This window comes from Stenella coeruleoalba (genome assembly GCF_951394435.1).
Source record: "Stenella coeruleoalba genome assembly, chromosome: 13".
NCBI lineage: Eukaryota > Metazoa > Chordata > Mammalia > Artiodactyla > Delphinidae > Stenella > Stenella coeruleoalba.
The window spans coordinates 45,525,373-45,545,802 of record NC_137159.1 but is presented as its reverse complement, the minus strand read 5'-3'; the positions used below and the strand labels follow the sequence as shown (position 1 = coordinate 45,545,802).

Genomic DNA, 20,430 nt, shown 5'->3' with positions numbered 1-20,430 from the left:
GAATCACAGTTCTTAGGGGAAATACAGGATTAAGTTCCCATAAACCTCTGGTTACATTTTCATCAACTGATGGATATATGGATATATAATTTTGTTTATGTGTGGTTCTCTTTGAAGACACTTTAATGTCTTTAATACACTGTTGATTTTTGCATTTTTGCAACAATTGCACTGTTGACACTTTAATACATTGTTGATTCATTAACCTTGAACTCATAGCCAAAAGCACTATAACTCATTTCTGAACGAAGCTTACCTAAAACATGTTAATATTTTCTATGTTAGGTCCATCACAACTATCTTTTGCTTAGAACACTAGACAGTGAGTGCATCAGCATTACTCTTGGGGGCCATTTTAAAATGCAAAATCACCAAAAAGCACAAAAATGTGAACGATCTGTCCTTAAATAGATGAAAAAAGGACACCTGTTTACATTACAGTATAAGAGCTAAAACAAGATGGCAGAGTGTCACCTTATTCGATTTCAGCTGTAAACACGCACAACTCAAAAATTTTTGCCACTTTCAAAAGTCTGCACAAAAGCACTGCGAGTACCAATTTTGCGGTTACAAATAAGTTTTAGCAAGTACACTATGTTGAATTTGCAAATACAGAATCTGCAAATAATGAGGATCAACTGTGTATCTTTTCCAAATTTTATTTTATTATCATTTTTTTTGGCCTCGCCACGCCATGAGGCACGCAGGATCTTAGCTCCCCACCAGGGATTGAACTCGTTCCTCCTGCAGTGGAAGCGCGGAGTACTAATTACTGGACTGCAAAAGAATTCCCCATCTCTTTCAAATTTTAGTATGGAAAGAAAGGATAAGCTGGCATGATACGCATACAAAGTAACTTGAAGTTCAATTTTTAAAACATCAAATAAAACTACAAGTTGGAATTTAATTCTTTGCAGCAATGCACTCTTACCATAAATATTTCTTTGGAACATTGTGTGAGGATTGTACTAAACGTAGAAGACAGACCTAATTCGACCAAACTCTCCAAGTGAGTCATTTTCTCAGTTTCTGTCTCTTCTCTTGTTTGCTCCAATGTGCTACTTTCTATAAGTCCAAAGCATCTAAATAACCCAAAGAAAGTAAAATTTTAGCAACTAAAAACTGGCTTAACATTTTTTGTTGCTGATTAGATAAATCCATTGTCATGACTATGCAAGTGATAGCTACTTAATTTGTACATGGATCACAAACCAACTGTCCTTTTGTAACTTGAGAAGAAGCACCAGCCTTGCACAGTACTGGGTTGGCCAAAAAGTGCCTTCGGTTTTTAAGTAAAAATAAAAGACACATTTTTCATTTTCACCAAGAACTTTACTGAACAACGTATTCACCCTTTTGTTCCACTACCTGCTGCCATTTTTCAGGCAAATTCATAATTCCATCCTCCCAAAACTTTTTATCTTTTTGAGCAAAGAACTGTTCCAGATGCCTTTTACAGTCTTGCAGGGAATTGAAATTTTTTTCCACGAAGAGAATTTTGTAAAGACCGAAATAAATGGAAATCCAAAGGTACTATGTCTGGTGAATACAGCGGATGAATCAGGACTTCCCAGCCAGGGACTTCCCTGGTGGTCCAGTGGCTAAGACTCTGCGCTCCCAATGCAGGGAGCTCAGGTTCAATCCCTGGTCAGGGAACTAGATCCCACATGCCACAACTAAGAGTTTGCATGCAGCAACTAAGAGTTCACATGCCACAACTAAAGATCCCGCACGCCACAACTAAGACCCAGTGCAGACAAATAAATAAATAAATATTTTTTTAAAAAAGAACTTCCCAGCCAAGCTGTAACAGTTTTTTTGTTTGTTGGTTTATTTTTTTAATTTTTGGCTGCATTGGGTCTTCATTGCTGCGTGCGGGTTTTCTCTAGTTGTGGCAAGCGGGGGCTACCCTTCGTTGCGGTGCGCAGGCTTCTCATCGTGGTGGCTTCTCTTGTTGCAGAGCACGGGCTCCAGGTGCACGGGCTTCAGTAGTTGTGACCCGCGGGCTCTAGAGCTCAGGCTCAGCAGTTGTGGTGCACGGGCTTAGCTGCTCTGTGGCATGTGGGATCCTCCTGGACCAGGGCTCAAACCCGTGTCCCCTGCATTGGCAGGCGGATTCTTAATCACTGCGCCACCAGGGAAGTCCCTGTAACAGTTTTTGCCTGGCCATCAAAGAAACATGAAGTCTTGTGTTATCCTGTTGGAAGATTATGCATTTTCTTTTGACTATTTCTGGATACTTTTTGTCGAGTGCTGCTTTCAGTTGGTCTAATTGGGAGCAGTACTTGTTGGAATTAATCATTTCGTTTTCTGGAAGGAGCTCATAATAGAGGACTCTCTTCCAATCCCACCATATACACAACATCACCTTCTCTGGATGAAGACCAGCCTTTGGTGTGGTTGGTGGTGGTTCATTTCACTTGCCCCACAATCTCTTTTGTTCCACATTATTGTACAGTATCCTTTCATCCTTTCACAATTTGTTTTAAAAGTGGAACGTTTTGGGCTTCCCTGGTGGCACAGTGGTTGAGAGTCCGCCTGCCAAGGCAGGGGACGCGGGTTCGTGCCCCAGTCCGGGAAGATCCCACATGCCGCGGAGCGGCTGGGCCCGTGAGCCATGGCCGCTGAGCCTGCGCGTCAGGAGCCTGTGCTCCACAACGGGAGAGGCCACAACAGTGAGAGGCCCGCGAAAAAAAAATAAATAAAATAAATAAAAGTGGAACGTTTTCATTACATTTAAGTAGAGAATTGCATGTGGAAATATGGTCAAGAAGGTTTTTTTCGCTTAACTTATGTGGAACCCAAACATCAAAGTGATGAACACAACCGAGCTAATGCAAATGATTTTCAACACTTGATTTGGATATATTGAGTATGTCGGCTGTCCCCCGCGTGGTATAACGTTGACTGTTCTCAATTAATGTTTTGATTTGACTGCTATCAACTTCAACTGGTCTACCCAACCATGGAGCACTGTCCAGAGAGAAATCTCCAGCAACTTCGCAAACCACTTTTTTTCAAAAATTTTTTTAAATTGGAGTATAATTGCTTTACAATGTTGTGTTAGTTTCTGCTGTACAATGAAGTGAATCAGCTATTATATCCTCATATCCCCTCCCTTTTGGGCCTCCCCCCAGCCCACATCCCACCCATCTAGGTCGTCACAGAGCACCAAGCTGAGCTCAGCATGTTCCCACTAGCTATCTATTTTCCTGTGGTAATGTATATATGTCAATCCTAATCTCCCAATTCGTCCCACCGTCCCCTTCCTGCCCTGTGTCCACCTGTTCGTTCTCTACATCTGCGTCTCTATTCCTGCCCTGCAAATAAGTTCATCTGTACCATTTTTCTAGATTTCACATATATGCGTTAGTATACAATATTTGTTTTTCTCTTTCTGGCTTACTTCACTCTAGACTCTAGGTCCATCCACATCTCTACAAATGACCCAATTTCGTTCCTTTTTATGGCTGAGTAATATTCCACTGTATATATGTGCCACATCTTCTTTATCCATTCATCTGTCATTGGACATTTAGGTTGTTTCCATGTCCTAGCTATTGCAAATAGTGCTGCAATGAACATTGGGGAACATGTGTCCCTCTGAATTATAGTTTTCTCAGGGTACATGCCCAGTAGTGGGATTGCTGGGTCATAAGGTAGTTCTATTTTTAGTTTTTTAAGGAACCGCCATACAGTTCTCCACAGTGGCTGTAACTATTTACATTCCCACCAACAGTGCAAGAGGGTTCCACTTTCTCCACACCCTCTCCAGCATTTATTGTTTGATGATGGCCATTCTGACTGGTGTGAGGTGATACCTCATTATAGTTTTGATTTGCATTTCTCTAATAATTGGAGATGTTGAGCTTCCTTTCATGTGCCCCTTGGCCATCTGTATGTCCTCCTTGGAAAGGTGTCTATTTAGGTCTTCCACCCATTTTCTGATTGAGTTGTAATTGTTTTTTTGATATTGAGCTCTATGAGCTGTTTATATATTTTGGAGATTAATCCTTTGTCTGTTCCTTCGTTTGCAAAGATTTTCTCCCATTCTGAGGGCTGTCTTTTTGTCTTTGCAAACTACTTTTGACATGTTCGATCAGTCACAGCACCTTCTCCATACACTGCACAAATCTTTTTTTTGCATTTCAGTTGCGTTTTTACCTTTCTTGAAATAATAAAGCATAATATGCCAAAAATGTTGCTTTTTTCTTCCACCTTCAATATGAAAATGGCTACACAAAAATTCACCAATTTTTGATAAGTCTTTTTCTAAATGCACCCCAATATGACAGCTGTCACATACAATCTAACAAAATTGTTTCGAATGAAGTTAAAGACAACTAAGTATTACTAGAGCCATCTTATGGAAATAAACAAACGAACCTTTTGGCCAACCCAATAATTAAATACAGGTTGCAATGCAAAACGAGGCTAAAGTTGCTGGGACAGGACATCACTATTTTTGAATGTCAGATAAAGAAGATATCTGGGGTACTTGCTCACCTGTCCATAAACTGTAAGACGAAATCCTCAAATTCAGCTGTGGCAGAACAAAGTTCTCGCTCCACCTGTAACATGTCAATGTGGAGAAAATTTTAAAATAGTCTTTGATTTTTTTCTCTGAACAAAACTCAATTGTAGTCTACAAAATGTTTCTAACACTTCATTATTACTTTGAGCACTGAGAAACAGCACCATAATCCCGTATCAATTTAGAATAACTCATCTACTTTCCAGGAACCAAAATAAGAAGTAATTAACATATTTTGTAAGGGCCCAAAACAGAAGTCAGGCAGCCATTTTTTAAAAAATCAATAACAGTTTTCAAACTGCTGGTGTATGTGTAAAGGATTATCTCTCACTACTTAAACATCTAAATGCCAAAAGTCAGGTAGTAAAATACTTGTAATAAAGAAAATTGTTCTGAAAAAAATCCAGACAGTAATGAAGAAAATTTCTCTTCATTAAATGCCAATCCCCTTAACAGATTTATTCCTAACATAAGATGGAAAAACAAAATGCCACCACCTTTGCTTAACAAAACATTAAAAAGTGACAAAACACTGAAATACACCTTTACATGTCACTTGTTTACTAAAATAGCCTATTTTTGACCACCCCCTTTGGTGGGTGCTCTGCAGATTATTTTATCAATGATGACCTCCATTTATATCGTTCTGGTCACAAAACAGTGGTCACAAAACAGTAATTTTAACTTATGAGCACCTCTGCAAAGTTGCTTTTAAACTATCAAATATTACTATGCCTATACAGTAAGAATCAGAACTCAGCTAACCAATCCTTTTACAACCAGAAAGGATCCTTACTTCTGTGAGGTCATTTCTTTCTTGTAGTACAGATGAACAATCTACTAAAGGCACCAGGGTGGAAAATGTTGCTATAAATTGGAATGTGATCTATGGGAAGATACAAAAGATCTAATATTAATTACATAACTCTAGTTCCAAAATACATGTATACCATAAGCTACAATAAAGTACCAAATAAATTATTCTGAGGGAAATTCCACAACAATTTTTCTGAAAGTTTATTTGGTTTAAGCACAAAGTTCTGCAATCTTTTGTCATTGAGAAGTTACTGTGCCTCCCACCAAAAATATAACATTAGCTAAGAGTAAATAGAAAATGCTAATGCAGAAGCTAGAGACCAGGGAAGAGGGAAAGTGAACGATATTGTAAGTCAGAAGGTGTGTGTATAAGGGGAATCTGGCATTTCACACCCAGTAATTTTTATTATGTTCCTTGTGACAAGTGCAGACAAACGGAAGCACAAGTGATCATATGCTATCATTTTTAATGTATCTGCTTAAGGAAGACAGGAGATACGTAATGAGCTTTAAAACACCATATGATCATAAATGCACACGTTATGGGAAATTACTAAGGAAGACCTTACATAGATCAACTAACTGTCCACAGACCTAAACTTGAGCATCTACAGATATAACTCTGCTACCATTAACAAATTTTACACTTTACTATGTTCTAAAGAATATTTGAAGAAAAAGTAATAAGATATCCATTTACATAATTGTAACTTAGATACAAAACAGAATCATAAACATGCTCACCATGCATTTACTAAAGTCATTTGGATCCACCCCAGGCAATGCTCTCATCAACAGAGGTAGCATGTGTGTTGGACCTTCAGGAAACCACTTGCCCCCTGATACCAAACTGCGGGCTACTCCAATTACACAACTTAATGTAGCTGTGAGCTGGTGAGGTTCTGTTAAAGTCTCTAGTGCAGGATATGTTCTATAGTTTGAAAACAGAATTTAAAAAATTTTCCATCACAGATAAACATACATACACATTAAACATACTAAATTCATAAACTGCATTTTGGATTAAAGGTTTGTAGCTGGCACAGTATTTTGAGTGAATATTTGCTCTCAAAGTGAACAGAATCACACAAATAAAGGAAAGGTACATGTTTCCCCAACTCCCTGCCACCTTACCACCTTCCTCCATGCCAATTCCACACTGAAAAGTAATATTAGCTGGTAGATTTTTGCATTCTTTCAGCATCTTAATCCATTTCCACATTCCAATAGGACTGCATCTAATCTAACAGTCAGTGATTATTAGAATTCAGGAATAACAAGTTACAACTACTCCACTCTTCCCTTTTACGGGAAAAAATAATCTTACTAAAATGCTGAAGGGTCTATTTTACACTTTTAAAAAGACTGTATTTTAAAGTTGGAAATCAGCTATCAGAAACATAAGAGAATATGCCTGAGACTAGAGTGAATAAAACAGGGGGAATAAGACAAACGCAATCTTTGATCACGAGCCAAGAACACTCACTCTATGGCTCAGTGATTTCACTTTTGAGAATCTATCCTATAGGGGGAAAAAAAATCCAAAATACAGTCAGTTTAAATTCCTCTTATACAGAAAAGATAAGTAATAAGGAAATTTAATTATAAATAAGTAGGAAAAAAGAAAGATTTCTAACTAGGATTAAAAAAAAAAAATCAAACCTATGCTTATTTTAAAAGATGAATGAAACAAACCAAAAACTCCAGCAGAGGCTGTCTTCAGGAGATGCAAAACTAAGTGCCTAAAATTTTTTTTCTACGTTTTTACTTTTAAGAGACTTTTGCTTGGGGACTTCCCTGGTGGTCCAGCAATTAAGACTCTGCGCTCCCAATGCAGAGGGCCCGGCTTTGATCCCTGGTCAGGGAACTAGATCCTGCATGTCTCAACTAAGAGCCCGCATGCCGCAACGAAGACACCGTGTGCTGCAACTAAAAAGACCCCACGTGGCCAAATAAATATATATTTTTTAAAAAAGACTTTTGCTTGGAAATTCCCTGGCAGTTCAATGGTTAGGACTCGGCACTTTCACTGCCATGACCCAGGTTCAATCCCCGATCGGGGAACTAAGATCCTGCAAGCCGTGCACTGCGGCCAAAAAAAAAAAAAAAAAAGAGAAGAAGAAAAAGAAAACAAAAAACAAAAACCCGTCAAAAAAAAGGTAGCAATGCCACTTCTAAACAGGACAAAATTACAAATGAGTCTCAAAAAATGTCATTGTATTGACATTTTTGTTAATTAAATATTTATCTTGGCCAAGCATACAAACAGAATATGCTGGTATTAAATTTGTCCAAAATTTGAGAACTAAAGAAAAATGTGATGGATAATTGTATTTGTATTTATAAGCTTTGTTCGTTCTACTAAATACTTATCTCACCAGTCATAATTCATCAGCTGGAAAACATTAAAATAAGGCAAAACAAAGGGAAAGTAAAGAAACACCAACACCTCAGAGTTCAAAATTTTGACTATGCAAACAACTGAAGTCCCCCCTTAGAGGCAAGTCTCTCCTCTCCAAAGAGCATCAAGGGACTTGCCACTGACTGATAGCTTCTGCTACCATGTGGAGGTCAAGTAGCAAAGAACACTGAAGGCTGAAGACAGAGTAGAAACTGCCTAACTTCCCCATTCCATTTCCTAATTAAGTTGTACATGCTGGAAGTTTCAAGGCCCCAAGATGTATACATAAAAAAACAGGGAAGGCTGGGAAAGTGAAGTACAACTTAAATAGTTATGGCAAAGAGACAGGGCAAGATAGTACAAGCAACTCAAATTATAAATAATGGAGCCCCATTTTGGTGAAGATCTTTAACAGGATACCCTTTGCCAAGTAAATGTCACCAATTTTCTTGTCTCAACAGTTAGAAAATAAGCTGTCATCTGTATTCTGCCAGTAAGGACCTTGGGCAAATCTGAGTTTTAAGAAACTCAAACTGTTAGATCCTTCTGGGCTCCAAAATCTAACATTCTTCTTCTACTTTTGACAAAGCCATTTAGAGAGGAATCATAAAGCTGAAGTTCAGGGAGCAAAGGAATGAATAACAGACAGCTTAAGCAATCGGCTCCTGAACACTCAAGACAACTGAGAGTGGCTCTCTCCTACGAAGCACACCAGGTCTACGCTGTGACAGTGATGAGGCAAATGGAGAACTACTTTTGTTACTATTTCAACATACAAAACAACGAATGCAGTAAAATCAACACTATGGAAATACACACAAGGTTATACAATATATGAAAATAATACAGGCAACCAAATTTTCTTGTCTATCGTTGAGCCTGAGAAATAGAAATGCAAAATCACATTCACCGCCATGTTCTCAATATTTAGTGACACTCACATTTTGTGAACAGCCAGAGCTTGCTTTATGAGCAAAAACTTGAGTAGCTAAAATGTGCAAATAATTCAAAATATTTTATTTTATCCGTTTCATATCAATTTTCTTTTCTCTCCAATAAACCTTTATCAAGTTACCAATCATTAGGTTAAAATGTCTTGTCTCCTCTAGGAACAGGAATAAGCACAAAGATAGCAAAACAGAAGCCACAGAAAAGAAAAGAAAGCCAAGCACAAGAGTATAGAGAATAACAGTAGCCACAGCTGAAGCTTCAACGAAACAAGTAAAGCTATACTTACCTTTCAAGTACAGGGGGTATTACTAACTCCGGTCTCATGAGTGCAAGATTCTGCAGAGCCTGGGCTGCTTCTAAACTACCAGTTTTGCTAAACATAGCCAAGAGGACAGGTTGAATAATGCATTGTACAAAGTCTGTAACATCTTGATCAGTAAGCTTATGGCTATCAGGCACAGGAGTTAACCAAGAAGGCTTCTTGTATCTTTCACGATGTAATCTTCTAACAACACTGTTTGGCAACCGCTGAAGTAGTTTCATTAACTTGTTCTGGGGACACAGAAGCAGAAGGTCCTAGGTAGGTTCTAGTTCCCCTATAGATATTCATAGTTCCTCTCTACCCTCCCAAGTAAAGATTTTTTAAAATAACAGCTTGTATAATCATTCTTTTTTTGACTACAACCTTTTTATTTTTAAAATTTTATTGAAGTATAGTTGATTTACAACTATACTGTGTTGATTTACAACACAGTGTGGTGTGTTAATTTCTGCTGTATAGCAAAGTGACTCAGTTATACATATATATATTCTTTTTCACATTCTTTTCACATACATTGTGGTTTTCACAGGACATTGAATATAGTTCCCTGTGCTATACAGTAGGACCTTGCTGTTTAACAGCTTGTATAATCTTATTACAAAGACCTGTATGGCCTAACTAGATAGAATAAAATACTCTTATCAATTAATCATTGATAATAATTAATAAAGATGTGTTCAAATTTCAGTTTTAATTTCTAGCACCACATGAATCTTCCATTACGTGAAAAGCCATTTTAACCAGGCAACTTAAAAACAAACAAATAAACAAACAAAAAACACTAACATGATAAAACTGAAGAGATGATTCCATGGGTTTGTGGTAACATACCAGTTACCACACTAGTATTATCTTTATTTCTATATGTTCTGTGAACACGGTAACTTAATGTAAACTTGATCATTGACATATAGCCAAATCTTAGACAAAGGACAGAAAATGTATCATAGGTTAAACAATAGGCAATAGTTACATGTGACCATATCTTAAAAAATTCCAAACCCTAAGAGTAAAAAAATGAATATTACTCACCAGCCAGCGGCCATTATTTGAAGGATGGTAAAAAGATGTGATGCTGTTAAACAAACCAGCCAAATGTTTTTGCACTAGCTTACTTGGTCCACCCTGTTCAGATAAAAGAGCAAAAATATCAGTACCCACGTTATCTGTAAAACTGAAGGGGTTAACAGGCCCAGGCCTATATACAGATCTCTTAACGTGGCTTATATTCATCCTGCTGGCAAAAATCAATTCTACCTCTAAATAAAAGTCAAAAACAATTCCCGGATGAACTTCATACAAATCAATCCAAGACAGTCTACTAAAAATAAGGGCAAATAAATTAATTAATTAATTAAATTAAAATAAAAAATAAGGGCAACTTACTGAAACCAAATCAGAAAATGGAAAAGGTACCTTTCAATTTAGAATAACAATATCTTTTACTCTTTGCAGTTAAATAATTTTTCTCACTAAGATTACCATCTTAAAATAACCAACTGTGGCAACAGTAAGCATAAAAAGCATTCCTTAAAAGATTCAAGAAGTGAAGAAGTTCTCACAGCAGGAAATAAGGAGGTGAGAGTTACATAAGTGCATTCAAATATTTTATTATTACTTCTAAATGTTTCAAGTGATTAGACCTGTTATATGTGACTATATTGTGATTCAAAAAAGAAAAAAAAATTTTTCCCTTAATCTGTTACCAAAACAGCCAACCAAACAACCACAGAACCTGGGCTGCAGGATGGGGGTGGGGGAGGGGGTGGCGGGGGAGGGGGGGCCAGGGGAGGGGGGCGGCGGCAATGAGGAAAAGGCTGGCAATCATCTTATCAAGTTGAACCACCCTGGGAATAAAGGACTACAACTTGGCCTTGAAACCTCCTATCTGTCTCAAGATGATCTTCTTTCAAGAAACAGCACAGATTTATAATGCATGCAAATGTCAAATCACTGTGTCGTATACCCAAAACTAACATAGTATTATATGTCAATTATATTTCAAGTAAAAAAAGAATCAGCACAAACCTAAGGCAGAATATCGAGTTACATAAGGAACATGTCTTTCTGCTGAAATAAAATCCACATTCACGTTTCCCAATTTAGTACAGGGCAACTACTGAGACCGTAATTCCATAGCAAAATACCAATAAAATTTTCAAAATTCTAACATAATAATTAGCACTGTTGATTTTTAAATTATATTAAATATTCATATTTAACACAAAATGAAACTGCCAATGAGAACAACTGTGTGAGAAACAGCAACATTAAAATAAGGCTGATACCAATCACGATCTAATTCTGTGGCTCCTAAAAAACAAGTTCTAACTCATTGCTTACGTAAAATACTAAATATCTGTATGTTTTTGCTGTTGTTGAATATCAGAAAGAAAATGGGATTTTCCCTCTGTTTAATAAAATAACAAAAAAAAAAAAAAGAGGAGGTTGAGATTTTCTTTTCTTTTAATCTTACAATGAAATTTAAGAGCTAAACTTCTCACAACCATTCTGTCTTTTTGACAGAAACAGCCAACCGAGCAGTATAACCTGGGAGAAAATAGCAAACACAGAACAATATCAAATATCAAATGCAGAATAATTCAAAAAGGAGATAACTGTAGAAGCAATATGAATGACAATTCAGAAAATTACAGTATATATTTGGAAGATGACAGTCAGTAAAATAATCCTTCATACTTCTCCCTTCACTAAGATTACTTGGTCAATAAGCTTTGTGTTCAATATGATGTTTTATGTGAACACTGACAATAAATGCATTAATATTGAGCATATGCAGAACCCTGAGTTCAAATCTACCTTTATCATTATCAATTTGACTTGGGAAAGTTCTTTTACCCATGACTCTGGCTCTTGGTCTGTAAAACTATTACAGACATTCTGAATCTCTTAAAACTCTAACTGCTTCCCCACCCCCCCCAAATTAAACTATAATTGACCTATAGCACTGTTAGTTCCAGTGTATTACATAGTGGTTCCATATTTCTATATATTACAAAATGATCACAATAATCAAAACTCTGAACTTTTGACCCTTACTTTCAAGGTCCATTACTTAAGGAGATTTATAAATGGTACATTATGACTACATTCTGAGTCTGAGAAACATAAGCTTACTCCATCAGAAATATCCAAGAATCAAGTGACCAAATAAGCCACTAATCTAGAATTATGTGATTATGTAGAATTTTTATGTGGTTAACACAAAATTTACATAAACTATATAAACCAAAGATAATGTATTACAAACCATCATGGCGGTGATCCATATTACAGCATGTCCTATATCATAAGCATTTGTTAAAAATCTTGGGACTAACACTTGACTGCTTCCCACTGGGAGGTTCAGGCTTCTCAGAATTCTTGTAAATATCTTTTAAAAGAAAAAAAGAAGAATTAATAAATATTTACAGATATCAAATAACTCATTAACCTAAGTGTTACACATTAGTGTTACTATATTGAATATATATTCTCATTTGATTGGTTTTTAAGCAAAATGACATACTGTTTAGTAATTTGCTTTATTCCTTAGGAATTTCATATAAGTATCTGTACACTTTCTTTAATGACACTCTGAGGTCACAGGCATGTGACAATGAAGCACCCATATCCATGTACTCCAAAATTGGCAAATGAGACTTAGTTAAACATAAAAAGGCAAAATGTAGATAACTATAGTTCAATGTGAAATATTTTGACTACTTTCTGCCTCCCTAAATGCACATAAAATTATTTTTCCCATGCTCTCATTCCAAGCCAAGGATGCACAAAACACAAATATCTTCTGGCCGATTACTCTCCCTCTCAAAATTTTACCATTGACTTTATCCCCTAAGAATCTGCATTTTAATCTGTCATTTAATAACTGTATTTTAATACAATTAGATTTATTTTTTAAATCTGTCATTAAATATGTCAGATATGGCAGGGCTAAAGACTGGGGAAATTTACTTTTCCTTCTTAGTTTCTATTGGCCAGCAACAGAGAAAGACAGCACAAGCAAAGGCAATCAGAGCATACGCCTTCTGCTGCTCCCCAGCTCTGCTCTACTGTCAGTGTGCACATCAGAACCACCCGGATGCCCCGTAACAGCCTTCTTGAAGCTCGATGATTCTACAGCAGGTGAAACAATACCAAATATGCAATAATGCACCTAGAGACATTTTCTAGCTTTACTTACTCTAGGAAAGTATACAATGTGATTTTAAAAGTGGGGAACACTCTAGAAGAACAATCAAATACAATACACAAAATTCGTTGGAAGGGATGAATGTATGACACCCTGAATAATAGTTTTAGTACTTTCTAAATTACTTACTCTGAAACTTATAGTTCATGTCCTGCATAGGTAAGACAAAATAATCAAACATTTATGATAACTTGATATGATCCAATTACTTTTTGAAAATAAACGATCTATCCTTTAAATTACTTACGTTTTTACTAACAGTCAAAAAATATTTTATGTGGTGCTAGAAATAAGAATACAAAACACACTTCTTAAAGACATAAAGATGATGTCAGTACTATTGTATATGTTCAAATGTTCTTAATTACCTTTGGTACATAAGGATCCCAATCTATGTACCCTATATTATCTGTAGCCAATCGAGCAAAGAGATTTACTAGTTGCTGAAAGTAAACAAAAAAAAAGACAGTTAATACATTTGTTGTTTCTAAGGGTCACAGTCACACCCCTTATCCATTTATTCTTTTCAGAACAATCACTATGGGCACAACTGAATTTGATTTATGACTCAGTTTTTTCAAATCTCCAAATTTAAGTTCTGATTCTCGTCACCCATTTAAAAATCAATTGCACTTGAAATGCTTATTAAAAAAGGGAAATGACAAAGCATCATCCACAATGCAAAGAGAAAAATAAGTTTTAATCAAACACACATGTAGAAAACATCCACCAGGTGTCCAGCGCCATGCAAGTAAGGGTACAAAAGGAAATAAACAACAGGGTTTTACTCTTCATGCATTTCACAGTACATGTATATACTTTCAGATATTGATAAAACCAAAATAAAGAATATTTTGAAAATAAAGAATATAACCAAAATGAATATCCTAGTTCTCTTAGAATACAGCAAATAAAATTCTAAAAAACTGACTACAACACTGCTAATAGCCAATTCTAAGGAACTGAAGTTACTTATCAAATGATCCGATATAGTTACTTCCAAACTAAAAAGTATATTAAGAAAAAATGGGATACTCACCCCCTCCCACTGTGGGAGATTTTGCACTGAAACCCAAAGGCCAATTAATTCATCAAACCAAAGTCTGAAGAAGAAAAATGTTGTTAGGAATAGCAAGTGATTTATAGCAAGTGGTTCAAAGCCAGGTATCCTTTGTATTTTTTAAATCTATTATTCTTACTGATAACTACACAACCTAGGAAAAAAACACTGAAAGTTACAAACTTAATGGAAAAAGAACTACTTTTGTCTGAATATTCCCCTTTCAATTTATTTATGCTAAAAAGAATAATCTCATCAAATTTCTACTTCATTGTTAAATAATTGTCTACCCCTATCTAACACTGTTTACACGTTTCTCCTTCCTCTCCCTACCTTTTTGCTTTAATGCTTTCCCGTTACTACCTGTTCCTGCAACTCTCCCTTACTCTCTTTTAACATGCCAACTAGTAATTACACCATTAACTAGCACTATGGTAAATGCTCCATAAAAGAAATGAGCCACAAAGTGTTAGGAGTAATTAAATTATAGTGGTGGAAACTCTCAAATTAAAGAAACATTGGATTGGCCAAAAAGTAACATCTTACAGAAAAACCCGAATGAACTTTTTGGCCAATCCAACAGAAGCGACTATAGGGGCAAGAAAACATCTGAATATTATTAACCAATCTTTACAAATGTCAAAGAAATTACAAGTTTTTAATTAAAATTTCACAAACATACAGCTAGATACAAAATTTCTGATTTGACTGAAATAAAAGATTTGACATCTAGCTACAGAAAACATGCTAGGGGAGTGGGAGGGCTAAGCATGAACCCATAATATACTGATAATTACTATGATCCTTCCAGTCTTTTCCTCATACCTTTTACTTTTTTCATAAAAGTACAACCTAAATATTTTCATTCTTGGGTTTATGATATACCTGTAGTCATCCAAGAAAAAAACAGTTCTTAAAAACAGTGAAAAGACTAGAACAAGTTAAAAAAAAAAAAAAAGACCAAAGAAAAACTATGCTACACATGATGAGGGTTAAAACCAAGGTTTAGAAAAACACTTTTCCCTTCCCTAAACTCTATGCAATTTAACATTTCCACCACTGCCTATTTATTGAAATTTTCAACCCCTTTTTGTACTTATTATTCTTTCTCTCCCAATATCTTAAATTAAAGCCCACATCTTACTTGGCTTGACATACAAGTGTTATTTTCTCTTTATTTGCAATCCTATATTTAACTGTTTTAGCCTTCACATACACACTTCAAGTATAAGAAATGTAATGGCTGAGTTGGTAAATTTTTTACCTATTATTGCTTTAATAGTTTGTAATGTATATACATACATCCATATATATGTGTATATATATATGTATGTATTCCCTACTATATTCTAGAATTTGTCAAGATATACATATATACTTACTTAAAACCTTTATGATGAAGTTCTGGAGAAAGGGAGGTAGGAAGAAATATTTCAAAATAAGTGATGGCCTTTTGCATTGTTACATCAAAAGGGCACATTAATGGCCGCCATTCTTCTAGCATCTCAGCTGTGGCATCTGCTGGAAAATAACTAATAAAGAAGGTTTTCATGTATCTGATCATTGGCTAAATGCTCTACATCATTATATGACTGACAAAAAAGGAGGAGAAGGTGAAGATACTCATGAGATAATATCACACACTATCAATGTGTGTGATATTACCTACAAGAAACACACATTTTTACAACTCTAAAATAAACAGCCTATCACACTTAGATAAGATAAATTTTCTTGTCTGTGGACTTGGGAAAATGTTATTGAGTTGGTCAAAGAGTTTGTTTGGGTTTTTCTGTAAGATGGCTGAACAAACTTTCTGGCCAACCCAACATAAAGTTGATAAACCTCAGATAAAATAAAAAGTCATTCAAATCACCTACAAACTTAAACATGATTGTTGTATTTTTTCATCCTATGTGCTGTGCAATAGCAATAGAAAAAAAAAATCTTGTCATAGGGAATCCAGTCTATATAAGAAATGTATAGTCAGCAAAGTGAGAAAGAGAACATCAGCCCAGGAACCTCTAGGCACCTTAGGAACAAACCATTTACCCTCACTGGACCAGAGGTTCCTAGGTTGATGTTCTCTTTCTCACTTTGCTGATTATACATTTCTTCCTATATACAAGAGAGGACTGGGCTAGATGATCGAGTCCTATAGGCTCTAACATTGTAAAATTCTATGAAATGGGCAGGAGCATCCCTGGGGTAGAAAAGATTTAGAAAAATAAAATCTGAAGTGTGCAGACACACACAAAATGAAGGTAAATGGATAAGGAGGACCCACTATCCATTTGGGTATGGAATGGATACCCAAATGGGTAGGCAACTGAGGTTTAAAATAATGAAAAGCATATGAAAATTTATGATTTGGGTATGGCCCAAAAAGTTAGTAAACCCTTTCAAATACACTTGGAGGTTTGGCCTATACATCATATTATTAATCTTATTATATCTTTATACATCTGTGTTATTAGAATCACACTTCATTGCTTTATGTGAAAAATACAATTACATTTCTAGTTATTCTTCTGTTGAGTTCATCAAGCATTTATGTACCAGATCGTTGTGCAACAGGTTAGAATTTAAAAAATTTTTAAAGGCCGAATATATTCATATATTCTACCTTCAAAGATCTCATACATTGATTCCCCTTCCTAATTTTTCAGAATCAACTGTTAGCCTAGTAATCCAAAACAGAAGCTTGGGCATTCTATGAATTATCTAAGAACCTAAAAACCAGTAAGTACCTCAGTGATGATCAAGTTTCACAAAATGACACTGCTCCTTGGTGGCTTATTGAATGACTCAGCTTAGATCTTAAGCCTCTTAAAAGAAGACATTTTATATATTGAAAATACATTTGCCCGAGACTGAGTAGTATAGGAGGTCAGCAACAAATATCTGATCTATAAAATAACTTTAACTCATATTACAAGCATATGATAAATATACGAATTTCCATTCAAAAGAATTCACTGCATTCATAGCAGAAGTATGTCTTAGAACAGCCTGATAAACAAGAATGAAAAAATAGTTCAAGTCCACACAACTGGACTTTAATTAAACTAAATTCTATCCATATTCATCTTTAAACATAAGAATATGGGATGTTCAAAGTCAAATATTCTATTGAAACAGACCACAGTAGATAAAAACTTATGCGCCATCTTATTATTATTCATTTTAATATAAGACCTACAAGGCTCATTTTGGAAAATATTTTTGATCTGAGTAACAATACTCTAGGAAAATCTTTCAGATGAAGCCAGTTATACGTACATTATTGCATTCTTACTTTATAATGGGTGACTGACACCCACACCAGTTAAAAATTTCTAAATTTATAAATGAAATCTGAAAAGTTCAGTGGAAGAGCTGGAGATGATATGTTGTGCTCAGTGACTAACATCACAATATCAGAGACTAGTTATACCTCTAAATTCCTCTTCAAAGCATACTAAATATGGGGAAAAGCCCACAGAAACAATAAGAGGCTTTATAAATTGAGAAGCTACTTACGGTCGGCAGCTTTTCACGAGTGTTTTGAGAACATTTTCTACAGAACTGGGGGGAAAAAGCCATTTGATAAATTAGGTTGGTGTATTTTAAGAACACATTTTTAATAAATATCTCTAAGATACACTCATACATTTAGATATTATCTGTGTATATGGAATGACTAATCCTTCTCTTTCATACAGACAAAACTCTAACAATTAACTACCTAAACTCTGTAATCTACTCTTCCCTTTGCCTTCATTTTGCTCATTCTATGCAGTGAAAAAAAGGGAAGAAAACTAGAAAAAGGGCAAATCATCTTCGATCTTTACAAAGCGGGCAGCAATGACCATATACCTATCAATATATCGAGAAGTATGTTCAGTGGCTTCAAATACTAATTTTAAATTTTTATTAAAGTGCTTTTACATCAAAAAACAAACAGTAAAGTCCGGTGTGCCTCTGTCAGCAACTACCAGAAACCAGTTTTCTGTAACCTACTGATGAGAGTTTTATAACCCTCCAAGGCACTTTATTGCCAGCAACGATCATCAAAATAATAAGCAACTGCCACCTTTCTGACCAGCTACTTAAAAAGTTAGCTGAGGAACATTAAAAGCTGTAACTTATTTTCCAACTTGTAGGTGGTTCAAGTGAATTTAGGAAAACAACATAAATATTTGTATATGAACTTATAATAAACACTTCTACTTTAATGGATAGGCTAGTGTGTACTGGTTTAAACACACATCACCAGAATGGATGTTTAAAATTCTAAGTAGACCACAGTCAAAAGAGGTCAAATGCAAATTAACAAAACAAAGGGTAATTTTGAACTGGAATTTTAAAATAAATGTGTGACTACTTACAATACAATGTATAAAAGTAAAAAATAAAACAAGTCCCCAAATCTCAAGAGAAAAAATTATGGGGGAAAGGGGTAACGTTCAGGCAGTGCTTCTACCTGACACTTTCTCATTAAGCTGCTTGAAATTCTTAAGTCCAGAAGTCTATCCAACTTCTCTGAAAGCTTAAGAACTAATTTGCAAAGAAATTCCAAGGAATAACACAAACCAAACTCAACACAAGTAATCAATGTATATAACCAAGAGAGAAAACTATAATTTCATTACTTGAAGCAGTAAGAATCCTCTTTTTTTTTTTTTTTTTTTTTGCGGTACGCGGGCCTCTCACTGTTGTGGCCTCTCCCATTGGGGAGCACAGGCTCCGGACGCGCAGGCTCAGCGGCCATGGCTCACGGGCCCAGCTGCTCCGCGGCATGTGGGATCTTCCCGAGCTGGGGCACGAACCCGTGTCCCCTGCATCGGCAGGCCGACTCTCAACCACTGCGCCACCAGGGAAGCCCCAGTAAGAATCCTCTTTAATTTCAAAAGTACTCAGAAAAAAATTAACTGAAGAGGAAACCGGGCTACAACTCATGAGATAATTCTAAAATAAAAAAGATGACCATATGGCCAGAGAGCCATCATGGAGCATTTTCTCTGATTATCAAAGAGAGATGTTACCTTCTCTCACAAAAAAAATTCATCAATTCAGAAACAGAGTTTAATTGAGGGAACATCTAAGTTTGCCTAGTTAAAAAAAAAAAAAGGAGGGGGAGGGGAGCAAACTTCTCTCCAACTACATTTACAACTCCCTGAAGACCACGACTATGATTTTTTACTTCTGGGCATTTCCAAAGTGCTTATAACAAGGTTGTGTTCATTTACATATATACATATATTATAAATATATTTATTTATTTACAACGCTCTATAAACATTTTCTATCAGGACAACAAAGAACATCGATCTCTGGATCTTCTTTTAGTTTGGACCAAAGAACCAACTTAGAAACAAATTTTAGAATTCATAGGTAAGATCTGAAGGTTCATCTAGTTCTAAATGAAATAAGAGATTAACTTAAATGCAGATTTTAAAAAAGATAATTCTAAAATGGTAAACTTATGGTCCAAGGAAATAAGCAGAAGATCTATAATTCTACCAGTTCCTAATGTTTGTGTTCATGTTAACTTTACATTTACTTTTAACTGTTTCTGTGGCAGCTGGTTTGAGAGTACAACACAGAAAACCTGCTATTTTCACTGGTAATTTTTCTATTCTACCAACAAACTTCCTATAATGTCAAAAATGATTCTAGAAAGCAAGTCATAAAAGGCTGCATAGCTACATGTTTTCTCCAGTTCCCTTCACTCTTCAGAATAGAAGGTTAATTGTAAGACTTGATAGCTGTCACTTCACTCATTAGAGGAATAGGGTGTGTGGGAATGTGATTTAGTTCATCTAAATAAAGTCTGTTTTAACCCCTCCTTAATAAGGCCTGTGCCATTGGATTTATACTCTTTAGCCAGAAAAGGGTACAATCTCTCTAACCTGTGATATCTGTATAGTGACCTTTTGTGATTCTTGTAATCTCTCAAGATGAAGGGAACAATGTTTCTGTTTAAAAATAAAATAAAAGGTTATGGCTAGATGCTACTAGATTATATTTCACTAATTTTTAGAGGGAGTGAATAATCACTAAAAACTTTTCCAATTGTTGGAATTCTAATAACTAAAGTGACAACAATTCAAAACACTTTTTTTTTTTTTTTTTTTTTTAATCAAAAGGG

The 20,430-nt window shown here is 35.5% G+C and overlaps 1 protein-coding gene across 2 annotated transcripts in view; it reads right to left on the bottom strand.

Annotated features, from left to right (window-relative positions):
* The window catches only part of PSME4 (proteasome activator subunit 4), a gene marked incomplete at its 5' end in the record, with an annotated part of 101,208 nt that overhangs the window by 43,493 nt on the left and 37,285 nt on the right, over positions 1–20,430 (bottom strand). Inside the window, 11 exons of one of the 2 annotated variants that reach the window (XM_079941580.1) lie at positions 932–1,082; positions 4,507–4,571; positions 5,331–5,420; positions 6,095–6,281; positions 8,989–9,254; positions 10,057–10,149; positions 12,296–12,418; positions 13,606–13,680; positions 14,277–14,340; positions 15,680–15,829; positions 17,820–17,864. In XM_079941580.1, coding sequence (XP_079797706.1) covers positions 932–1,082; positions 4,507–4,571; positions 5,331–5,420; positions 6,095–6,281; positions 8,989–9,254; positions 10,057–10,149; positions 12,296–12,418; positions 13,606–13,680; positions 14,277–14,340; positions 15,680–15,829; positions 17,820–17,864 — 1,309 coding nt within the window. The other variant, XM_079941581.1, reaches the window with a different exon arrangement.